This window comes from Physeter macrocephalus, chromosome 3, assembly GCF_002837175.3.
Source record: "Physeter macrocephalus isolate SW-GA chromosome 3, ASM283717v5, whole genome shotgun sequence".
Lineage (NCBI taxonomy): Eukaryota > Metazoa > Chordata > Mammalia > Artiodactyla > Physeteridae > Physeter > Physeter macrocephalus.
This window is the reverse complement of record NC_041216.1, coordinates 9,862,776-9,886,473: the sequence shown is the minus strand read 5'-3', so window position 1 is coordinate 9,886,473 and position 23,698 is coordinate 9,862,776. Positions and strand designations below refer to the sequence as shown.

At 45.9% G+C, this 23,698-nt stretch overlaps 1 protein-coding gene across 1 annotated transcript in view; it reads left to right on the top strand.

Annotated features, from left to right (window-relative positions):
- Positions 1 to 17,659, top strand: part of AZIN2 (antizyme inhibitor 2) — a gene marked incomplete at its 5' end in the record, with an annotated part of 32,590 nt that extends 14,931 nt beyond the window's left edge. The window contains 2 exon segments of the mRNA NM_001293796.1: positions 13,865 to 14,079; positions 17,172 to 17,659. Of these exon segments, the coding sequence (NP_001280725.1) occupies positions 13,865 to 14,079; positions 17,172 to 17,310 (354 nt within the window).
- Positions 17,660 to 23,698: the final 6,039 nt, after the last annotated feature.

Below are 23,698 nucleotides of genomic sequence, written 5' to 3'. Positions count from 1 at the left end.
GCTCCGGACGCGCAGGCTCAGCGGCCATGGCTCACGGGCCCTTCCGCACCGCGGCATGTGGGGCCTTCCCGGACCGGGGCACCAACCCGTGTCCCCTGCATCGGCAGGCGGATTCTCAACCACTGCGCCATCAGGGAAGCCCTGTGGGTCTATCTTGACATCCATCTCTGATCACTGCTCTGGGGTAAATTCCTAGAAGTAAAAATTCATCTTTAATGAGTTTTCCATGTTAACAAGGGAATAGGAATAGACAGAACATTCCTTCTAGCCTGCAGAATCCAGCCCAGGGCCTCTGGCAGCTTTAGCGGGCGTTGTTAAGAGGGGAAAGAAAGTCAGACACACTTGTAAGATTTTCACATCTCCAGGCCTTTGTGTGGTCTTGCTTTGGGAAGGAAACTTAAGTGCCTAACTAGTACCTAGACCATCGTGAGCTTTCAATATGTTTTTGTTTTTCTTTCTTTTTCCATGCTGACTAGTTTTTCCAGCGGCAATCAGATGTTAGCTCCTCTTCGTAGCTCTTCCTGCCCCTCCTCTAATGCTGGCAGAGGAGCCCCTCTCTCCTCCAGGCGCCCCTACCCCACCCGCGACTTGATGGATATTCATTCCATAGCTGCCTTGCTGAGGAATTCAGTTTTCTACGTGATGCACTAGCATTCCCTGCATTCCTGTGGTCTCCCACATCCTACCACACAGAGGAAGCACCAGGCCTAGGCCAGCCAAGCCCCAGGCTACACAGCAGGCTGCAGCTGCTTCCCAGTTACTCTCCCTTCCAGTCCCCCTCCCAGTCCCGGTTCCACTCCCTTCTTTCTGTTGCCCACTCCCCATTCCCTTCATCAGCTCCTCGGACCAGCGAGCGGGTCTGTAGTCCCAGCCCAGCCCCGTACCTGCTCCATGCGCTCTGGCTGATCAGTCTCTAGTGGGTGTTCCTGACTTGCGCACCAGGATGTTACTGACCCTCTCTGTGGTCTGTGCCGCTCCTCCTCTGGTGGGTGCTGAGGTTTCTTCTTCAGGCTGTCAACCACTTAGGAGTCCTGCCACGTGACCATACCCAGGGTGGGGCCCGCGGTGTGGCCTGGCCGTGGAGACGGACACCGTGTAGGTGACAGCACACATAGTCAGTTAGCTACAGTTGTACTGGGAGTGTGTCAGAGGGACCTAGCCTGGCCAGGGGTATCTGCACTTTCTTCCCCAAGGAAGGTGCCCCTCACTAGCCAGGATGGCAGCTTTGTACCCTGCTCTCCATGCCCAGGCACTTTGTTTTTGGACCTCAGGTAGAAAAACTCATATTAAACATAATCCTTGGTTCGGGGTTTTCTTCTCATCATTGGAATATGCATGGCTCCTTTTTGTTTCTTTTCTTTTTTAAAAAATTCAACAAATATTTGAGTACCCTCCACATGCAAGGCATTGTGCCGAGGTCTGCAGAAGACAGTAGGTGAGGAATAATTGCCTGTGTCTTGGAAATACAATCCTGCTGGGTAGAAACGTGTGTGTGTGTGTGTGTGTGTGTGTGTGTGTGTGTGTGTGTGTGTGTGAGAGAGAGAGAGAGAGAGAGTAGTACACAAACAACAACAGTGTCATGAGAAAAGTACAAAAACTACAGAACAAATGTTATTGAACTTTTTTCAAAAATATTTTAGTAGTTGTCACGAAAAGATAAGGACGTAAAAAAAGAACACAGTAACATCACCAAACTAAAAATTGAGCAGTTCCATAGTATCCCCTGTCATCTAGTTAGTGTTCAGATCTCCCCTCATAAATGGTTTTTATAGTTGATTTTACAGATGAGAAAACTGAGGCATAGGGTGGTGAAGCAACTGACTCAAAAGTCACACAGTTGATAAAGGAATAAACTGTAGACCCTTGGGGACAGAGTTCATGTCTTATTCATCTTTGATTACCTGTCTGCTGCCAAAGAACAAGCTCTTGACTATTGATACTTTCCTATAAAATGATGGCCTCTCTATAAAATCACTGCCTCCTTGTAAAATCTCGCCATTGTTGGGCATTTGGGCATTGCTAATTTTTGTTTATTCTTATTCATGTTTCTATGAGTACTCCCTCTGCCTAGAATGCTCTTTGTTAGTCTCTTTGTATGATGGCTCAATGCACATGCTTAAAGTATATTCCCTTTTAAAAACTATTTTCTTTTCTTTTTTTACACATCTTTATTGGAGTATAATTGCTTTACAATCTTGTGTTAGTTTCTGCTGTATAACAAAGTGAATCAGCTATATGTATACATCCCCATATCCCCTCCCTCTTGAGCTTCCCTCCCACTCTCCCTATCCCACCCCTCTAGGTCGTTGCAAAGCACTGAGCTGATCTCCCTGTGCTATGCGGCTTCTTCCCACTAGCTATCTGTTTTACATTTGGTAGTGTATATATGTCCATGCTTCTCTCACTTCGCCCCAGCTTCCCCCTCCCCCACCCCCGTCTCTGGAATAGGACTATACCGGGTAAAATGATTTCAGCATTTTTATGCCTCTTGATACGTATTGTCAGATTGTTTTCCTCAAAGCTTGGACCAATATTTATTGTTACCATTTGTACTATTTCACAATAAGCTCACCAGCATTATGTGCTGTGACCATTTTCTTTTATCTATTTTTTTCTTTTTATTTAAAAAATTTAAAAATTTTTTGGCTGTGGCTCTAGGCACGCAGGCTTCAGTAGTTGCAGCACTTGGGCTCAGTAGTTGCAGCGCGTGGGCTCTAGGGCACGCGGACTTCAGTAGTTGTGGTGCGTGGGCTCGGTAGCTGTGGCTTGTGGGCTCTAGAGCGCAGGCTCAGTAGTTGTTGCACACGGACTTGGTTGCTTCATGGCATGTGGGATCTTCCCGGACCAGGGATCGAACCCGAGTCCCCTGCATTGGCCGGCGGATTCTTAAGCACTGCGCCACCAGGGAAGTCCATGACCTTTTTCTTGTTGGCTAATTTATCTGAAATGGTATACCTCAATATTTCTTTCATTCTTGTTTCTTTGACGAGGATAAAGCTTTTTTTTTTGGTTTATTTTATTTCCTTTGATGTCAATGTCTTTTTTTAAAAGGGATCCTTTTTTTTAAAAAATAAATAAATTTATTTATCTATTTATTTTTGGCTGTGTTGGGTCTTCCTTGCTGCGCGGGCTTTCTCTAGTTGCGGCAAGCAGGGAGTACTCTTGGTTGCAGCGTGTGAGCTTCTTATTGTGGTGGCTTCTCTTGTTGCAGAGTGCGGGCTCTAGGCGCGCAGGCTTCAGTAGTTGTGGCACATGGGCTCAGTAGTTGTGGCTTGCAGGCTCTAGAGCGCAGGCTCAGTAGTTGTGGCACACGGGCTTAGTTGCTCCGTGGCATGTGGGAGCTTCCCGGACCAGGGATTGAAGCCGTGTCCTCTGCATTGGCAGGTGGATTCTTAACCACTGCACCACCAGGGAAGTCCCGTCAATATATTTTTATATCCTCTGTTCGCCTAATTTGGGAGGTCTTAAAGTTTTTTTTTTTTCTTGCAAATGAAGATGAGCCTGCATATGCATGTGTGTATGTATTTAATATAATATTTGATACATATATTTTTTCTTAATCTGATGGTTTATTATTTTAGTTTTGTGATTCTTTGTTATTCTTTCATAGAAGTTTCAACACACTATCATATATCTTAACTAAGTGTGCTGCAATTAATAGTAAGGAAATTTGTCTCTAACTGCTCTGTGGGTTATAGATTACCATATATATAGTGTATATATGTAACAAATAGAACATTTATTTATTGGAGAAAAATTTAGCACAAACAGTAAAATAAAATAACCCACTAATCCCACCATTCAGAGACAACTATGGTTAAAATTTACTTTCATTCCTGTTTATTTTTTTTTAAGTGTCGTAGTACACATTGTTTTTAACTTAAAAAAATTTATATACTATGAGACATGGTTTTCTTTACTGATATATTAGGTGGACTCTTTATAAACATTTTAAATGTTCACTGAGTGGTCTAAAATGACATATATTTAGGGTATAAAGATGCAATTCAATAAATGGGTATTAGCACTTCATAAATGCAAGGTATAGTTAGGTGTGGGGAGGGACCCACAGGGGGCAAGTACCATGGGAGTTTTACGAGAATCTTGGGAAGCAAAATTCAGGGTACAAGCTCTAGTTGCCCCACTCTGTACAGAGACACCCCCTCTTGCCAAGATTGGGCTTTCTTACTTGTCATTGTATTTTATTCTAATTATTTATGATTTAAAAAGTGTGAATCCGTATGGAATATATTGCAGTAGTACTTGTCAGGTCTGGAGCTGGTTAGTTCTTGTCTTAAAAATTCTTAAGTAATGATTTCTAACCCTTTTTTGTTTTATTTCTGCTTTGCCATACTGTACATTAATTTCATTTTTTTTCAATGATCTCTAGTTTTTATCCCATTCTTTTGACAACAGCTTTGTGCTATGTTTAGAAAACTGGTAGGGTGCCTTCTATTTCCAGCAATGTGGTAGACTGGATACCCCAAACAGCCTCCCCACTGACAGCAAAGAAAACTGTGTCCTGACTTAAGAGATAGCAGGGAATCTTCAGAGGTCAAAAAATAAGTGAAAGTAGGAATCTCCATTTCACTTAGAGTAAAAACCAGTCAACTCACCAGCCTAAGGGATCCTTTTTAAATGTAAGTCAAATCATGTCTCTTTTCTACCTAAAACCCTTCTTTGGCTCCTGTCTCACTCCATATTAAAGCCAGAGCCCTTACAGTAGCTCCCGCAGCCCTTTGTGATCTGACCCTGTTTCCTCTCTGACCACTTCCCCCACCTTCTTCGCCTTGCTCACCCCACTCTAATCATACCAGCCTCCTTGCAGTTCCTTGAACTCACCCAGCATGTTCCTGCCTCAGCATCTTTGCACCAGCTTTCCCCTCTGCCTGGATCACTTCTCTTCTAGGTACCACACTGGTTCACTCCTCACCTCCTTTAGGTCCTTGCCCTAAAGGAGGCCTACCCTGACACCTTACACCTTATTTAATATTATACCTGTACCCCCCACCTGGTCTGTTGTTTTTTAATTACTTTATAACACAGTATATAGCTTCTTTATTTTGTTTTCCTCCCTCCTGCTAGACTATAAACTCCATGGGGACAAGGATCTTTGTCTATTTTGTTCACTAATGTGTCCCAAGCACATACAACAGTGACTATTCAAATATGTGTTAAGTGAATTAATTAATCCAGAGAGAAAACCTAACTCTGAAACTGGCTTTCTCTCTGGGAGGTGTATACTGAATCCTTTTAGCACTGATCTTCAGTTTTCATAGTTGTGTGTGTTCCTAGGGACTAGTCAAGATAGAGAATATGATAGGATCCCTCACATAAAGCTGGGAACCCTGAAAAAGTACATAATCATTAGTGTAAGAGAATATTAGGAAAAACTCCCACAGAGGAGGACAGCAAGAAAACTTTTCTGTTTTGATCTTATTAGTAGTTGGAAGAGAGCAAAAAAATGAGAATTTGAAACCACAAGCCAGCCTTTTCTTGGGTTTGTTGCCCAAATTCATATTAACTGTGTGGTCTGAAAAACCTCAAGCCTAGAATTCATTTTATCTTGCAGAAGCAAACACAAATTCTCTCTGGAGGAGGACTCCTCAACCTAGGCTTTAAAAAATTCTCACAGATAAAGTTCCAAGGTACATGAGATCACAATAAAAAATCACAAAACACAAAGAAACAAGTCACCATGAGGGGGAACCAGCAGAAGCAATAGACAGCAGATTCAAACCTGCAATTACTACATGTACTGGAATTATCAGATGCTAAAAATAAAAATATTTACAATGTTTAAAGAAATAAGAAATTGAAAATATGACCCAAAAGTAAGCAAATATAAAAACATGAACTAGCAGATTTTTAAAAGGGCTAAATAGAACTTCTAGAAATGAAATATATGAAAATTGAACTTATGCACAGGGTAAGAAAGATATTAGAGACAGTTGAAGAGAGAATTAGGGAATGGGAAGATAGAGCTGAAGAAACTATGCAAATGTAGCACAAAGAGACAGAGATAGGAAAGAAACTAAGAAAGGCAAAGGAAGTGGTAGATAGAATGAGAAGGCATAATGTCTAATCATAGTTTCAGGAAGAGATTGTATCAGGATACAGAAATGAGACAAGTAATTTGAACAGGGGAATTTTAATATAAAGAATTGCTAACTTTAAAGGTGGTTAATTACTAAAAAGGATAAAAGCAGTTACTACCCCTGGTAAGGGAGAGTGAAAAAGGAAGAAACTTAGAGGAGGGCTTCTCCCTCCAAGGCTGAGATTGAAACCTTTAAATAGAGGCTGTGGCTATTACAAGGATGTGCAGCCTACCAGTGGCAAAGAAACTTTCAGAGGGTTCCCAACACAACTGCATCACAGAAGCAGCCTGCTGCAGAGTGGAGGGAAGCTTGTTGGACTATGCAGGCCAAAGTTGAACTGTGGGGGCCACTGAAGTGAATGCAACCAGACCCTTATACCCTGAACCAGAGGTGGCCACACAGAAAACATCAGGCTAAAAGGAGGAAAGTCCCTTCTTCCTGATCTGTTCTTGCAATGTCTTTCCAGCAACTTCTATTGACAAAGCCTAACATAGAGATGGATAGTAAAGAAGAAATGTCTTACTCCAGCATCACAAACCAGGGCAAAGAAGGGTGGATTTGGAGCTTAGAGGCAAAATAAATAAATTAAAATTAAAAAAATTAATAGTTGGCAGAGAGTTAATAAAATGAAGAGAGGAACACTTATTCTTAGATTTGGGAAATCCAACAAATTCCAAGTATGTTACCTAAAAATAAATCCATACCTAGACAACATATTAGTGAAACTGAATACCAAAGACAAGGAGAAGATCATAAAACTAGTGAGAGAAATGAGACAGATAGAAGAATACCCGTAGAAGAATGTTAATTAGACTTACAGCTTATTTTTCTCCTGTAACAATGGAAGGCAGAAGATAGTGGAATAGCAGCTTCAATCTATCAACCTAGAATTTTATATCCAGCAAAATTGTTTTTCAAGAATGAGTATAAAACATAGGCATTTTCTGACAAGCAAATACTGAGAGATGGATCTTCACTAAAGGAAATTCTAGAGGATATATTTCAGACGTAAGGAAAATTATCCAGATGGATGGTCTGAGTTGCAGGAAGGAATGATGAGCAAAGGTAGGTAAATATGCGGGTATATTTAAAGGATCACTGACTGGCACCAGCATCACCACCACCAACAATTACGTGACTAGAACAAGACACTGAAGTTTATTTTACTCTTATGCAACTGTCTGGATGCAGGCAATTCAGAGCTGGTATAGTGGTTTCATATTCACATGGAACCATATGGCTTTCAGTTGTACCTGTTTCTAGGTGTTGCCCCTATCTTGGTAGGTGCAATTTGAAGCTCCAGCCATTATAGGAAATAAGAGAAGTCCCTCTGCCAGTTGTCTTTCAAGGAAATTTCCTGAAAGTACTTATGCTTTTATCTTATGGCCATAACTACCTGCAAGGGAAGTTGAGAAATATAGTCTTTATTCTAGGTGGACATGTGCCCAGCAAACATTGAAGATTGGAATTGCTAGGGGTAGGCAACTAGCAGCCTCTGTCACCAACAAGATAGACTAAAACACTGGATAGCAATAGAATGTAAGTTGGGAGGTAGAGTGACCAAGTTGGTCTTCTACGATTTTGAATTGTTTGAGCAGAAGGTAAAGATATCGATTAATTTTAGACTTTATGTTAGGTATGCATGTTAAAATGTAAATGTCTAGAGTAACCACTAAAATAGTAGAAGTTTATTAAAATAGTTTGGTTTGGAGAGTGGCATAAAAACATAGACCAGCAAAACATAGTTGAGAGCACAAAGAAGATCCACATATATCTGGAAACTTGATTTGACAGCATATCTTGGGAATTGTTGCAAAGCATATCGTTGGGAATTGTTTAATATATGATGTTAGACCACCTGATTGTCCATATGCAAAAAATGAAACTGGATCCCTATCTTACACCATACATATATATAAATTCCAGAGACCAATATAGGAGAGTATCTGTTTGGCCTTGAAATAGGAAAAAACAGTGAAGAATATCTTTAAAACCAAAAAGGAAGACTGATGTTTGTCTACATTAAAATGAAGAGCTTCTGCTCATCTGTTAGTGAAAGGAAGGAGGCAATCATAAAGTGGGAGAAAAATACTGAAACACATATATAATTGATAAGGGATTAGTAGAGAGAGTATATGAAGGATTCTTAAAAAGGAAACAGAGACAAATAAGAATCTTACAAAAATAAGGGGAAAAAAGTGAAGCAGAAAGCAATAGAAATAGGGGCAAAAGACTTTAACAGGCAGTTCACAGAAGAGGAAAGCCAAATAGAAAATGCAAAGCTGCTCAACCTCATTGGTAATAAAGGCAACGCAAAGTAAAAGGAAAACAAGATACATCTTCTACCATCTAGATTAGAAAAAAATTAAAAGCATGACAATATCAAGTATTGGTGGCATATAGAGAGTTGGATCTCTTAGATACTGCTAGGTGGAGTTGGTATTTCTACTTTGGGAAACAAGTTGGCATTATTTAGGTAAAGTTAGACATGTGTATACTCTCCCAGCAAGTTCCTAGGTATATATTGCATAGAAACTCTGGGCATGTGTATTTGAAGAGATGTCAGAATGTTCACAGGAGCAATTTATATAATACAAAACGTTGGAAACAACCTTAATGTTGTTGATGCTTAATGTCTTGATGCTGGGTAATAATCAAATAAATTACAGTGTATTCCATACAATGAATTCTATGCAGCTTATTGTGAATTATATCTACATGCATCAGTTGGATGAATCTTGGGAAATGTAAGTTTAAAATAAACAAAAAAGCAAGTTGCGGAGATTACGTACCCTATATTTCCAATCATATACATTTAAAAAAGTGCAGAATCAGATTCTAAGTTGTTTAGGGTTAGGTATACTCATGGAAAAGAAAGTAAAGCAAAAGAATAGTGAAAACAAAATTCCGGATAATGGTTACCTCTGGAGGGGTTTGGGAAGGGACATGTCATTGGGATGGGGATTTCAAAGATAGAGGAAATGTTCTATTTCTTTAGCTGGGCAGTGGGTACACAGATATTCACTTTATCATTATTCTTTTTATTTTACACATGGTACAAATGTCCTTTTGTATGAATTAAACATTTAACAAAAAATTGAGTCTGTCACTGTTACTTATTAATATTCTGTGATAGGCTCATGTTTATTTTTGTCATATTGTTTCTAACGTTTAGAAAAATATCCTGGGAGTTAATTAGTCGTAGCATATTTACTCTATCTATTAAATTGGAGAGAATTCTCTTTTTTGCTTTACTAAGCTTTTCTAGCTAGGAGAGGGTACAGCTCTTGTATTTTATCTCTCCTTTTAAGGTTTTATTATTTTCTTTGAATAAGTATTATTGTGGCCCAAGTACAGCCCTGAGTTTAGTAATGCTTTCATTACTGTCGTGAGTGAAGACGGTCCCCTGTGTGTTTGAGCTGAGACACTGGCTTGCATGCTGAAACTCGCTGAGCTCCTCTAGTAACTACCTCTCTCCCCTTTGTTTTCCAGGTGGGCAAGTGTTATCTGCAATGTGATATTTTATTTCTTCATTTTCTCTATATTGTTTATTTGTTCCCTGCTAGCTATTGCCAGCATTTCTCATGCTATATAAAATAGAAATGATGACAGAAAGCTTCAGACTTGGAGTCAGAAGATGTGGGTCTGAGTCCTGGCTCTGGCATATAGTAGCTGAGTAACATTAGGCAAATTACTTAACCTCTCTGGGCCCTGTTGCTCTCTTTTCTTCATCTGGAAAATGAGGGGGCTTAACTTTACTTACTAAGGTTGCTTCTAGTTCTGAAATGAAGCCATTCTAGTGTATCTCCATTAAGTTAGAGTTGGCTCCTTATTTTAAATAATTTCTCTTCATTGTGGGGTTTAGTTTTGTCTGTAGTTTTAATCAAGAAGAGATGCTATAGGCTATTGAATGCCATGTTAACATGTATTGGGAAAATTAAATTTGAATTGTAGATCTATATTTTCCATATTATGATGAAGCCAGTGATTGCCCTGCTCATATCATCCCTGCCTTCCATTTAGAGACAAATTATCTGATCATTGAAAGTGATTCTTTGAATATGAGTGTGGATTTGATTAGCTAGGGATTCATTTTGGATTTTTGCCTATATGTTCACGAGTGAGATTTTTTTTTTAATTTAATTAATTAATTTATTTATTTATGGCTGTGTTGGGTCTTCGTTTCTGTGCGAGGGCTTTCTCTAGTTGTGGCAAGCGGGGGCCACTCTTCATCGCGGTGGGCGGGCCTCTCACTATCGCGGCCTCTCTTGTTGTGGAGCACAGGCTCCAGACTTGCAGGCTCAGTAGTTGTGGCTCACGGGCCCAGTTGCTCCGTGGCATGTGGGATCTTCCCAGACCAGGGCTCGAACCCGTGTCCCCTGCATTGGCAGGCGGGTTCTCAACCACTGCGCCGCCAGGGAAGCCCCAACGAGTGAGATTTTGATCATAGGCTTTTATTCTGTTTCCTCTTTTTCCTTTTCGTGTGCAGCCCTTGCTCATCCCATTTTTTTTTCCTTTGAAAATATTTCTGTACACTTTATGCAGTATAGGAGTTAATTGATTTATTCTTTAAAAGTTGGGGAACTATTTAGGGATTCCATCAAAGCCATGTGCCATTCTAAATGTTTCACCTTGTTTCATCTGTGGATCTGCTCACCTATTGGGCCACTTTGAGGAAAGCAGCCATTCAGGTGCAGCTAGGAGGCACCTTGTCTGGGACCACCTGGAGTTCTGCTGCTAACCCCCTCCAGAACCTGGAGCAGGTCATTTCTTCTGAGTTTTCTCATCTGTAACATGGGAATTGCAACTGCCTCCCAGATGAGGTGTGAAGTAGTGGCGGGCATGCTTTGTAAAGTAGGAACCCCCTGCCCTCTCTCTCAGAGGGGGCCCTAGTAGCAGACTGGGCATCTTATATTTTTACAGGTTCCTGTCCATTTCCATTCAGTTTTCTGACTCATAAACAGAGCTGAGACTTACAAGCCTGTCCCCACATGCTTTTTTTTTTTTTTTTTAGTGGTATGCGGGCCTTCCTCTGTTGTGGCCTCTCCTGTTGCGGAGCACAGGCTCCGGACGCGCAGGCTCAGCGGCCATGGCTCACGGGCCCAGCCGCTCCGCGGCATGTGGGATCCTCCCAGACCGGGGCGCGAACCCGGTTCCCCTGCATCGGCAGGCGGACGCGCAACCACTGCGCCACCAGGGAAGCCCCCCACATGCTTTTGGAACATTTATTTTGCATATTCCTTTTTTGTTTCCTTTTTTTTTAAGGTTTTAAATGATAATTGCATTATTTCCTGTGAAGTTTTAAAATCTTTCTTTTCCACCCATTTTTAATTTATACCACTACTAAGAAGTGAGAGAACTCTGATTATAACTCAAGGGTTCCTTTTCTTTTTATTTTATTGTGGAAGAATCTTTGGAACCTATTTTCTTAAGGATCCTCATGGATACAATTATATAGCATCTCCTCTCACAATTCTTTAAAAGTAAGCTTACTGTTTTTTTTTGGTTTTTTGTTTTAATTTTAAAAAAAATTATGTATTTGGCTGTGTTTGGTCTTCGTTTCTGCGCGCGGGAGAGCGGGGGCTACTCTTTGTTGCGGTGTGTGGGCTTCACATTGCGGTGGCTTCTCTTGTTGCGGAGCACAGGCTCTAGGCGCGCGGGCTTCAGTAGTTGTGGCTCGCGGGCTCTAGAGCGCAGGCTCAGTAGTTGTGGCCCACGGACTTAGTTGCTCTGCGGCATGTGGGATCTTGCCGGACCAGGGCTCGAACCTGTGTCCCCTGCATTGGCAGGTGGATTCTTAACCACTGCGCCACCAGGGAAGTCCCTAGCTTATTGTTTTTTAACAACTGGAGCTAAGGGAAATAATTCAGAGCAACTAAGATGAATTTTACTCATTAACAAGAAGCTTGTGAACAAGATTGTTAAGTTATATGAACAAGGATGTACTGCTTTGTCTCCCTTGCCTAGAATGTGAGCTTCATGAGCACAGGAACTTTGTTTTTGTGTGTGTGTGTTCACTGATGCATCCGCAGATCCTAGATCAGAGCCTGGCATATATAGGTGCTTAATAAGTACCTATTGAATGAATTCATGAGTATAGGATAGTTCTCACGTTTGATTTAAATAACATGCATGTTTTTCTTTATTAATGAGACAATGGCTTATGCATTAACTTTTTGTCAACTATGAGTATTATTTCTGTTTATGGCACCCATGACTCTTCTCAGTTTGACTTATTCCTGCTCCTGGCTGAGGTACTGAAACACCTTTCCGTCATCCTCCATTGGTTTCCTCCGCTGCCTCCTTCTAGGCTCTTTGATGGCTTCCATTCGTACCTTCCTTTTCTTTCTTTTTGGCTCTTCCTCTTTCTCATCACTCATGTATTCCCTATTCATTTTTTCATTCATTCACTTAAGAAATATTATTGACAAAAGCACCTACTGTATGCCAGACTGCTAGGCTTGGAGGAGATGGGGGTAAACAAGACTGTCGTGATCTCTGGACTCATGGAATTTATAGTCTGACAGGGAAGACAGGCTTGGGTGATACATTTCATGAATATCTAATCGTAAATCATAGTACATGCTATGACGACAAAGCTTGGGGAGCCTTAGGAAAGCTTCCACGAGGAAGCTGAGATCTAAAGGAAAATTAGGAATTGGTAGGTTTGGAGCCTCAGGGAATAGCATGGGGGTGGCTGGGGCTGGGGGAAGGGAAGCAGGGTTTACCTGGGGAGCCCAGGGCAGCTGGACTAACTGGAACGAGGGGCTTTCAAGGGCACGATTCAGCCAGGATTCGCTCCTGTCCATCTTTCAGTCATGACTCCTCCTCTAGGACCTGCCTGGCAGGATCCGTACACTGTGACAAACTGCACTGATATCTTGGTTGTCCGCAAATGGCCTATGTTACAGATTTCTTTCCTGGATTTGGAAGTCACTTAAAAAAAAATAAAAATTTTATGTCATTGTTAGTTGTGTCTTTGGGTAAAGACACAGAACCTTCGTTTCCCTGAAATGGGAGTAATTCTGTCTACCCTGTGAGGTCCTCTGTGACCGCTGGCAGGTCACCCAGTGACTGTCTGTGGGAGGCCTGTCTTCCTCACCAGACTGAGAGCCCGAGGGAGGGAGGGAGGGAGGGTCTAACTCACTGGTGTGCTTCTAGCTCCTGTTACCAGGCCTGGCATGGAAGGAGGGGACCGTGGAGGCCTGCATAGAAGAAGGAGCCCCAGGGCTGGGCCCAGAGGACAATCTCTGATTTGAGGGAGGGGGAAGGGCTGCAGAGTGGGGGACCCACCCAGGGTCCGGAAAGTGGCAGACACATCAGTGAAGGCTGAAGCCGGGAGCTGACAGCAACACCGACAATAATAAAGATAGTGCTAACTTACTGGGCCCTTGCTGTGTGCCAGACACTGTTCTACATGCTCTACCTATACTCATTTATCCTTTCAGTAGCCCTGTGAGGTAGGTACTGTTATTATTCCCATTTTACAAATGAGCAAACCGAGGCACAGAGGGATTAAAGTATCTTGCCCAAGGTCACGCAGCTAGCAAGTATTGGAGCCTGGATGTAAGACCAGGTACTGTGGCTTCAGAGTGTAGGAAGCAATGAATGCAGAGAAGTGGGAGGGCCTTAACTGCAGGCTCGGAGGCCCACCAAGTCTTTATTCTATTGGCTCTGGGAGCCATGCAGGCTTCGGAGGGAGGGGGTGCTCAGGCTGTGCACGTATGCCCAGGAAAGCTGACCGTTGTCATCCCTCTCTCCTGCAGAAACCATCCACGGAGCAGCCCCTGTACAGCAGCAGCCTATGGGGCCCAGTGATCGATGGCTGTGACTGCATAGCTGAGGGCCTGTGGCTGCCACAACTACACGTAGGGGACTGGCTGGTCTTTGAGAACATGGGCGCCTACACCGTGGGCATGGGTTCCCTCCTCGGGGGCGCCCAGACCTGCCGCATCACCTATGCCATGTCCCGGGTGACCTGGTAAGGGGGCCCTGCTGGGAAATGGAGTGGGGGGAGAAGGGAGCAGCCTGGGCAGAAGCAATAAGGGGAACCCCAGGTTTGGGTCCCTGCTCCTGTGTAACCCAATGTGACAAGTAGCTCTTGGCTGCTGATTCCAAGTGAGGCCTGTGCTTGGCTGTGGCCATGAATGAGACTGAGCTTCCCTTGAGGAGCTCAGAGTCCCGTGAGAGACACAGAAGCAGACAGACACTCCTGATAATGGAGTGCTGGAGGGAGGGGGGCACGCTCTGGAGGCTTAGGGCCCCACCCCCATCCCAAGGCCCAGATCTACCTCCCTGAGGAAGGAAGGATGAAGCCAAAGCCTGGTGGACGAGTGGGAGTTAGGTGGCAGGAGGGGCGGGAAGGGGGTTCCAGGCAGAAGGAACAGGGAGCGAGCATAACTTCAGGAAACTACACGAGGTTGGTCAGGGCTGGAGAAGGAGCAGGGCTGGATCTGGGAAGGGCCTTGAAGGCAAGTTGAGAGCTTTGTGCAGCAGCAAGCAGGGACTGGTTCAAAGCCTGAAAGACCACTCTAACCACTGGGTGGATTAAGGAAGACAAGGGCAGATGTAGATGGAGCTGATCACTTGGGTGGCTGCTTTGTGACCCGGGAAAGACAGAGGCTCACCTGCTCGCTGAGCTTGCCCACGGCAGGCCAGCAGTGGGATCCAGTGAGGCCAGATGGAAAGAAATTCACATCCGTTGAAACTTTCTCTCAGGCCCTACATTAGGCACCTTTTGACGATTTCCTTTTACCCACACAAACAGAGGTCACTTGCTTGAGGTCACACAGCTGGTCAGTGATGAAGAGGCCCCCTCTTTGGGGGCTGGGGCAGTTGGGAGGGGCTTTTATGCTGGGCCCTCAGGAGTGAGTGCAGCCTGTGTCCCCAGGGACATGCTGGGTTCCTGAGCCTCTTCCCTGCACCCCCCACCCCCGCCGGAACAGTGCTACCAAATGCCAGGCCTGATGGGGCTCAGTATCAAAGTTGCATGTCATTTATTCAGTCAACAAACCTGTCGTTTCTACTCCCTGCAGGGGCGCAGGATAGGCTGATGCCACCATTTTGACATCAGGGGTGTTTTGACAAGGCCTAAAAAACAAAAGTAAAAAAACAATAATCACACAGACTTCCTTATCCCATCCTGGCACCGTCACCAGCAAACACAGTGGATGAGGTTGCGGGGAGTCAGATGCACTCATTACTCAGGAACACAAAATTTTGATGTATTGAAATGGCCATGTCAAAAAATTCCCCATATTAAAGGGGCCTCATCAAAATGTCCTACTTTAGAGTCTGGCTCTGTGCTGGGTCCTGGGGGGTAAAAGAGCATCTGAGAACGTGGTGAGCCAAGGCGCAGACCTGCATACACAGACCCTGGCATAGAGAGTGCCAAGGTCACTAGGGAGGGAGGGCCAGCGGGCTGGGGAGGGTGGACAGGGCTGCTTCTCAGGAGGCCTGAGAGGTAAGGAGGGCCAGGCAAGCTGACAGGAGGGTGGTCTGGGCCAGGAAGGGTAGGGGCTTCAGAGTCTAGTCCATCCAAAGAATTTTTAGTAGCTCTGGCTGGCTGGAGTGGACTGTGGGGAAGAATAGATCAAGAAGGACCTAGGAGGCCTAGGTTGGACTTGATCTTGAAGGCAGTAGGGAGCCAGTGAGCGGTTCTAAGAAACTTATCTTTCAAAACCCATTTTGAAAGATAAGGAGACAGAGGCTCAGACAGAGGGTGCTTGGCCCAGAGGACCTCCCACCTGGAAGGGAACGGCCTGACTGGACTCTGCAAAGATACTGACTACTGATTTGCTGCTGAATTGCACATATCGGCAAAGAGGGAGGCCTTCCTGCAGGTGGGGGACTAGAATAGGCTGGAAGTATGAAGGGAGGGAAGGGAAGATGTAGGTGGAAGAGGGAGGGTTTTATGGGGAAGCAGAGCTTGGCACAAGTAAAGGACAGGCTGTCATGCTGCCCCTACCCCCAGGCCTCTTGACACTGAACCCAGTGCTCTTTCCCTGTCCTCCTACCCAGCGTCCACCCCTCCTCACCAAGTGTTTACCATGTGCCAGCCTGCTGTTGGGGCCACTAGGCAGTGAGTAACTCAGACATATCCCCTGCCCTGCTATAGATGGAGGAATGTCAGGGAAGCAGGCATTGAACCCTTGTTGCTATGAAGGAGTACACTGGGCTGTGGGACTCAGCGAACGGTTGATGATGCAGGCAGAGGCTGGATGTGCACAGGCCTAGGATGAGACGTGAGCCCAAAAGATGGCTGCTGTGGCTGGCAGCCAGGCAGCACTGTTGTGTGTGATGGGAGAGGCTGGCAGGGGCCAGATCTTGTGGGGCCTGAGAGTGGAGGGAAACTGCTGGCAACTCAAGAGCAGGGGTTTGCGTTTTGGGAAGATGAACCTGGGTCAGAATTGTCCAGAGGGGGCAAGAGCAGATCAGGGAGACTGCACTTTCCCGGCTAGAGATGGCGGTCTCAGCGGGAATGGAGAGAAGCAGGTACCTTTGAGGATGCTCAGGAACTAGGCTCAGCAGGGATCTACTGGGTGTGGGAAGAAGACAACTTGTGGCAAGAGCAGGAGCCATTTATTCACGTGGGGATGTAGGAGAAACAGCTTGTAGAGTTTTTGAGGGGAGGCAGATGATTTTTTTAAAGTACTAAGCTTGGGATATGAAGAATGTGGGCACTGAAGTGAGCATTGGGTTGAGTCCTAGTTCTACCACCTTCTAGGGTAGAAGATGTGACCTTGGGCAGGTAACTTCTAAGTCTCAATTTCCTCAGAGTAAAATGGGGACGATAATGTCACCCTTACAGGGCTTTGGGAGGATACTAGATACTGGAAGTAAAGTGCCTGGCCCAATAGTGGGCATATCAATGAATGTGTGTTCCTCTCCCTTGTGGGGGTAGACTATGGGGAGAAGGGAGCAGCGGAGGAAGGGGCGGCAGGCCTTCCCCCACCCCTGCCCCTGGGTTCTGCGGCCCCAGTGGCGCCAGGTCTTCCAGTGCAGCGGCCATGAGGAGTTCCTGGCCTGCGGGCCCCGTGCTGGCTGCCTCCAGGGACCCCCTCTCACTTGCAGGGAAGCCCTGCGAGGGCAGCTGCTGCCTGCAGAACAGGACGAGGACGCCGAGGGCACGTGCAAGCCTCTGTCCTGTGGCTGGGAGATCACAGACACCTTGTGCATGGGCCCTGTCTTCACCCCGGCGAGCATCATGTGAGCAGGGCCCATCCCCCACCCCCCGCAAGAGAACCCCAGCAGGGCCGCAGAGATGCCTCTGGGAGCGGAGGGGAAGGTGGCAATCAGGAGCACCCTCTGGCCAGGACTCCGGCGCTCGCTCTGCCGGCCCCACGCTCCCCCTGCAGTGTTTCTGCCCTGTAAATAGGACCAGTCTTCCGCTCCCTGTAGTTCAAGTATGCAACATAAATCCTGTCCCTTCCAGCTGTGTCTGCCTCCTCTGCAGTGCCGGGGCCTGGTCAGCCAGGGATGGGGGTATTCTCGGGGTCTCCCTTGGTCTCCTTCCCACCTTTGTAAATATGAAGCGAATAAATATTTAGGTTGTTTAATACGCCAGTGGAACCCGGCGGTTCAATCCACGAAGCAGCCTGGGTGAGGCCAGGGCCGAGACTTCCCCACCCTACTATGATAACCCCACGCCCTCTGCTTCGGTCCTGACCCACTGCAGTGTGGGCACCTCCCACTGGCACCCAGCTTCTCTGACTCATCTCTCTCATCTTCACAAGCTTCCATGCCTGGCTTCGTGAGGAAGGGGGAGCTGTCAGGGGCTGCGGTCAGGGTCATGGTTGTCTCCGTGCGGCACCGGGGCTGCAGCTCGTGGCTGGTGAGGGGCTTCTGTGTGAACCCAACAGCCAGCTTAAGTCCCGGCCCAAAGTGGGGAAAACTGAGTATTTGACACCGCTTTTGGAAATTCATACCAAAGATAAAGAGCAAAGAGGTGGGTCCCTGGGAGGTTCTGAGGAGACCCCGTACCCTTCCTCTCCTTGCAGGTCAGCAAGGCAATCAGAGTAATGCAAATATGTGCTGGTTGGTTTTGGTTTTGCTTATTCAGGCAGTAATTGTTAGAACATGGTTGGCCACGGACTGCTGCCACATCCAGTGCCAACGGCTCTGATGCTCATGTCTCCTCAGACACTGGCAGTTCTCTTCAGGACTTCACATTGCTAGGGTCTCAAGCTATGCAACTGGGGTGTGTGAGCCGCTCAGCAAAGGAGTTCAGATTTTAGAGTTCCCCCAGCCGCTACTGGTGACCCTAAAAATTTTTCTTCTGCAATTAAAAAGAACTGAGATATAATTCACATGCCTTAAAACTCACCCTTTCAAAGTGTAGAATTCGGTGGTTTTTAGTATATTCACAGAGTTTGTGCAACCATCACCACTACCTAATTCTAGAACATGTTCATTACCTCAAAAAGAAACCCCATATCCACTAGCAGTCACTCCCCATTCTCCCCTCCCCCAGCCCTGGCACCCACGAATCTATTTTCTATCTCTGTGACTTGCCTGGTCTAGACATTTCATTGCGATTGTTTTTATATCTTCACTTGAGCTTCTCACTGGGTAAGCCTAGTACAATGTGTGTTTTTTTTTCCCACACCACCAAGCAATTCTCAGACACCAGCCGGGCGTCCTACAACTCCACTCAATTCTGACACTACCTACCTAAGAGATAGAATCAGATTCCACAGGTTAAGGGCTCAGTCCTACAAATCTGAACAACAGAGCAAGGAGTCTGAACTTAATTCTGCAGGGAGTCTGAACTTAATTCTGCAGCCAGCAGGGAGCCCTATATGCTTCTGGAACTGAAGCATGACAGGGCCTTTGAGAGGATAATTGAAAGTGTATTCAAAAGGGGCGGAGGAAGACCTAGTGGGCTGGTGGTAGCATGCACTTCCTTCACCCCCAGCCTGTTTAAGGCGGGTCCAGCCAGGGAGCCTGATGGGGGTCCAAGGGACACAAGTTGTCATCTCTGTCCACCCCTGCTCAGGAGGGAGATGGTGGCTCTCTGGGTGTCCCCCCACTCTCCCGCCACTCATTCCAGCTGTAAAGGGACCATATGGAAGGCAACAGGATGTGAGTTCCCAGTCAACCCTTTGCTCCATTTTAAACCCTCTTCCTGGCACCTAGGGGAGGAGTAGCTAAGCCCGTGTAAACTTACTTAATCTACAAAATTATCTGATATAGGCTCCTAACAGTCAGAGGGATCTTTTTGAAACATGAATCCGATCTTGTCAATCCTCTGCTGAAAACCCTCCAGTGGATTCCCACTGTGATGCCAATGCAAGTTAAAGTGCCTGAGATCTCCGCCCACTTTCCAACCTCATCTCCTGCCACTCTTCTCACCATGCACTGGCCTACTGGCCTCTTTTCAGTTCCTCACATCTACTGAGTTCTTTCCTGCTTCTAGACCTTTGCCCTTGCTGTTTCCTCTGCCTAAATAGCTCTTCTTCCAGCTTCTCCAGAGCTGACTCATCCCTATCTTAAAGTGCTCATGTTAAATGTCACCTCAGAAAGACCTTTTCTGTACACCCTATTTAAAGTGGCCCCCCAGCTAATTATGTGGAGTCACATTTTACAGAAATTAGAGTCTAAAGGCAGTATTTAAGGCAAGAAACACATTGTCAAAGTTGTCACTGAAAATCCCTGAGAAAGCTATCATACTGGAGGCAGTACATCATTCCTCTCTTTGTGTTCCTCTAACACACCAGGCACATTTCCTTATAACCCCAAATATCTCCATGATCTTTCTCCCTCACACCTTCAGATCTTTGCTCACGTTACCTTCTCAGCGAGGCCCTCCTGACCACACTCTTTAAAACTGTGATACTCCCACCCCAGTATCCCATGATCCCCTCCGTAGCCTCACCTTTTACTCCCGCACCCCACAGCTCATCATCTGACATGAATTTTACTTAGAATTAGGCTCTTAAGGGCAGAGATATGTTTGTTTACTGCCGTGTTCCTACTGCCTAAAGCACTGCCCACAAACAAATATTCAACAAATAAGCTGAATGAATCTTTCAAGTCTCGGCTTGGGTATCTCCCTTTTCTCTTACTCTCTGCCTGGATATTGCACCTCTGTGCTTTCACAGCGTGCTGCATTTACCCATATTAAAGAACTGTTGATCGCAATGTATTGTAATCTTTCTACTCGTCTCCCCGCACATCTGTTAATTCCACAAAGAGAGGGAATATTTCTCCTACTTGCCAACGTCATCTGGAGCCTGGGTTTGTGCTTAGCACAGAGTAAGTGCTTAGTGTCTTCGAATAAACTAGTCTTGGAGGATGGCGGGGGGGGGGCGGTTACCCCTGAACCTCGAGGCAGGGGTATCGGGCCCCTTCTCCTCAGCTCCTGAACAGCAGCCTAGATCCTGCGAAGGGCAGGCCACTAACTGGAACGGGTTGGGGGTCGCTGCAGGCTTCCAGGGTTACACCCAGGAGGAGCGCGGGTCCACACACTAGTGAGCCTTATGTGGGGAGGCATACAGGATGTCTCAAAAGCTCTTTCTGCTCTTCCACTCAGCTGGGTGACCGTGAGGTAGGATTGCCATACAAAATATGGGACGCCCAGTTAAATCTGAATTCAGAAAACGACGGCTACTTTTTCAGTAAACGTATGACCCATGACTATTAGGGGTATCCTTATACTAAAACACTGTTGTTCCCCTGAACTTCAACTTTAACTGGGCGTCCTGCATTTTAGCTGCTAAATCCGGCAACCCTACCCAGCAAGTCCCTGTCTCTCTCTGGGTTCGTTTTCCCCATCTGTGCAATGCGGGTATTCCTGTGACACTTGCCTCAGGGACTCCTCAGGCGGAGCAAACCACCCCAAGGCCGTTCCTCCGTTAAAGGAGTCGTGTGAGAAGCGCGATGGTCTCGGGAGAGGTTCTCGCTGGGTGAATGTGAACAAGCCCCTGTCTCCAGGAGCTCACTTTTCTCATCTGAGCCTCCGAGCCTAACCGGAGTGGAAACGATCCCCTTCATCACCTCCTAGCGTGACCTTAGGCACGCTCGGCTTTCAGCCGCTTCAACTATCCATCACACTCCGGAGTCCGGGCGGACGCGGATTTCCGGCGGCGTGACGTCACTTCCGTGTCAGAGAGCTTCCCAGGCTTCGAGGCCCGTCTTCTGGCGCCCTCTGCTTGAGCGGAGGAGGACTTTACCAAACAGCGAGAAGAGACAGCCGAGTCCGTTGGCTGAAGGACGGACAGACGCCACCCGCAGCCTCCACCAGTGGAAAATCGAACCTTCGCCGAGGGCGGGCCCCTACGAGCAAGGGGTCCTGCTGGCACGCAGGAGGCAGGCAAGGGGGCGACCGGGCCCCTGCCCGGCTAGAAAGGCCCGCAGTAACACCGGAACTGGGCTTCTGCCCACCAGCTACTTCCGCTTCCCCTTACAAAGTAGGAGCATCCCTGAATAACGGGGCTAGAGAGCTGTATCGATCTTGCGAGGCTCGTCCCCAGGGTCCTCCCCATTCACCCATTTCATTCCCTACAGGAGACACCCGATGAATTCACGCAGAAAATCATGGGCTTTGAAAGAATTCCTGACTTGCAGGCCAAGGTGTTTTACGTTTTAAAATAATAAAGAGTACTCACTGTGTGCCATGCCCTGCCCTCGCCCTTGACTCGCACTTTTTCGTTTAATCCGCACTAACCTGTGAAGTGGATATCATGACACAGACTCCGAGTCCTCAGTACCTGTGTTGGAATCCTGGCTCTGCCAGTCATTACCTGTGTTTTCTGTGCCACAGTTTCTGCATCTGTAAAATGGAATAATACACCTACCGCATATCCTAATTCTAAGGATTAAATAAATTAACACATTTAAAGTGCTCAGAATAGCAGCTGATCTGTGGTCACTATAGGAACCACTTAAGTTATTTCCATTTATAAATTAGGAAACTGAGGCTTAGATATGATGTAACTTGTCTAGAATAGATAGTAACTAGTGGAGGCAGGTTGGGAAGCATCTCTGCCTACTCAGTAATAACCTCTCAGTCATACTCACCCAGCCCTCTTCCTATGGAAGCCTGTGGGGACCAGAATTGCCTTTAGAGCAGCACAAGTATTTATTTAGTAGGACACTATTACCAAATGACTGCTCTCTGGGCATTTAATAATGCCAATTAAGACGGCGAGGTTCTATAACTTGTTCTATACATCTCCATTGAAGATGGTGAGGCTGCAAGATCCATCTCCTGCTAAATTTCATTGATATAAAAATCAGCAGAAACGAACTTCTGAACATGTCGACTTTGAGATCCAAGTGGAGATAATTATAATTTGGTGTGCTAAGTGGTGTGTTAGTGGAAAGCACAGGGTGCCAAGGGAAGTCTGATTAGGGATAGACGTAACTGCCTGCTAGAAGTTAGGATGGACTTGGCAGAGCAATGGATGAAAGCAGAAACCTTGATGGGTGAGTAGGAGTTGGCCAGGTAGAAAAGTCTGGGGAGGCTGAGGGTAGCATTCCAAACCAGGGAAGTGGTGTGTAAAGGGATAGAAGTGTGATAATTCAGAGCTCTTTCTTAGGAACTGGAGTACAGGATGGAAGATGAGAATGAAATAGTGATTGAGGAATATTATGAAGGGTTATGTCCTAGTATCAGCAAGTTAACAGAAGTTTCTGAGAAAGGGAGAGAAGAGATCAGCTTTGCACTTTAGGTGGTTCACGAGGAGGCAGTGATGAGGTTGTGGTAGGCAGGCTCTAAGATGTCCCCAGTGATCCCAAACCATAGTGTTCACATACTGATATGGTTCTCTCTCCTTGAATATGGACTGGGTTTATTGATTCCATTCTAATGAATAGAATATGTTAGAAGTGATGGGTTACCATTTCTGAGATTAGATTACAAAAAAGACCGTAACTTCTGTCTTTGGCACCCTCTCTTTCTTGCTCACGTGCTCTTAGGGAAGACATCTGCCATGTTGCAAGCTGCCCGATGGAGAGGTTTAGGTGTCCAGGAACTGATGTTTCTGTCCACTAGCAAGGACTTGAGGACTTCTAATAGCCACACAAGTGAGCTTGGAGGTAGATCCTCCTTCAGGTGAGCGTTGGCATGACTGTAGCCCTGGCCAACACTTGGTGACAGCCATGTGAGAGACCCTGAGCCAGAGGCACCCCTAAGCCATGCCCAGATTCCTGACCCACAGAAACTTTGAGGTAATAAATATTTGTGGTTTTAAGTTTTAACAAAAATTTAAGGTAATTTTAATGCAGCAATAGTTAACTAGATAATAGAGAGGGATTAGAAGCAAAGAGAAAGCAGGGGGGGATTAGGAGGGGACACTTGTTCTAGGTCATGGAAGAGATGATGAGAATCTGGATTGGGGCAGCAGCTGTGGGGGTAAAGAGCAGGGAACGGATTTGAGATAGATCTGGAAACAAAGGAAAGACATTTGGCAATGGAGTTGGATGTGGGAATGAGGGAGGAGGTGGAGGAGAGAACACCAGTGTTTGGTAACATGGGGGGTGGTGTTAGCTAGAGTTGCCAGCATGCAGGCCACTGGGGATGAGTTTAAAAAGTAGCTCCTTGAGGGCTTCCCTGGTGGCGCAGTGGTTGCGCGTCCGCCTGCCGATGCAGGGGAACC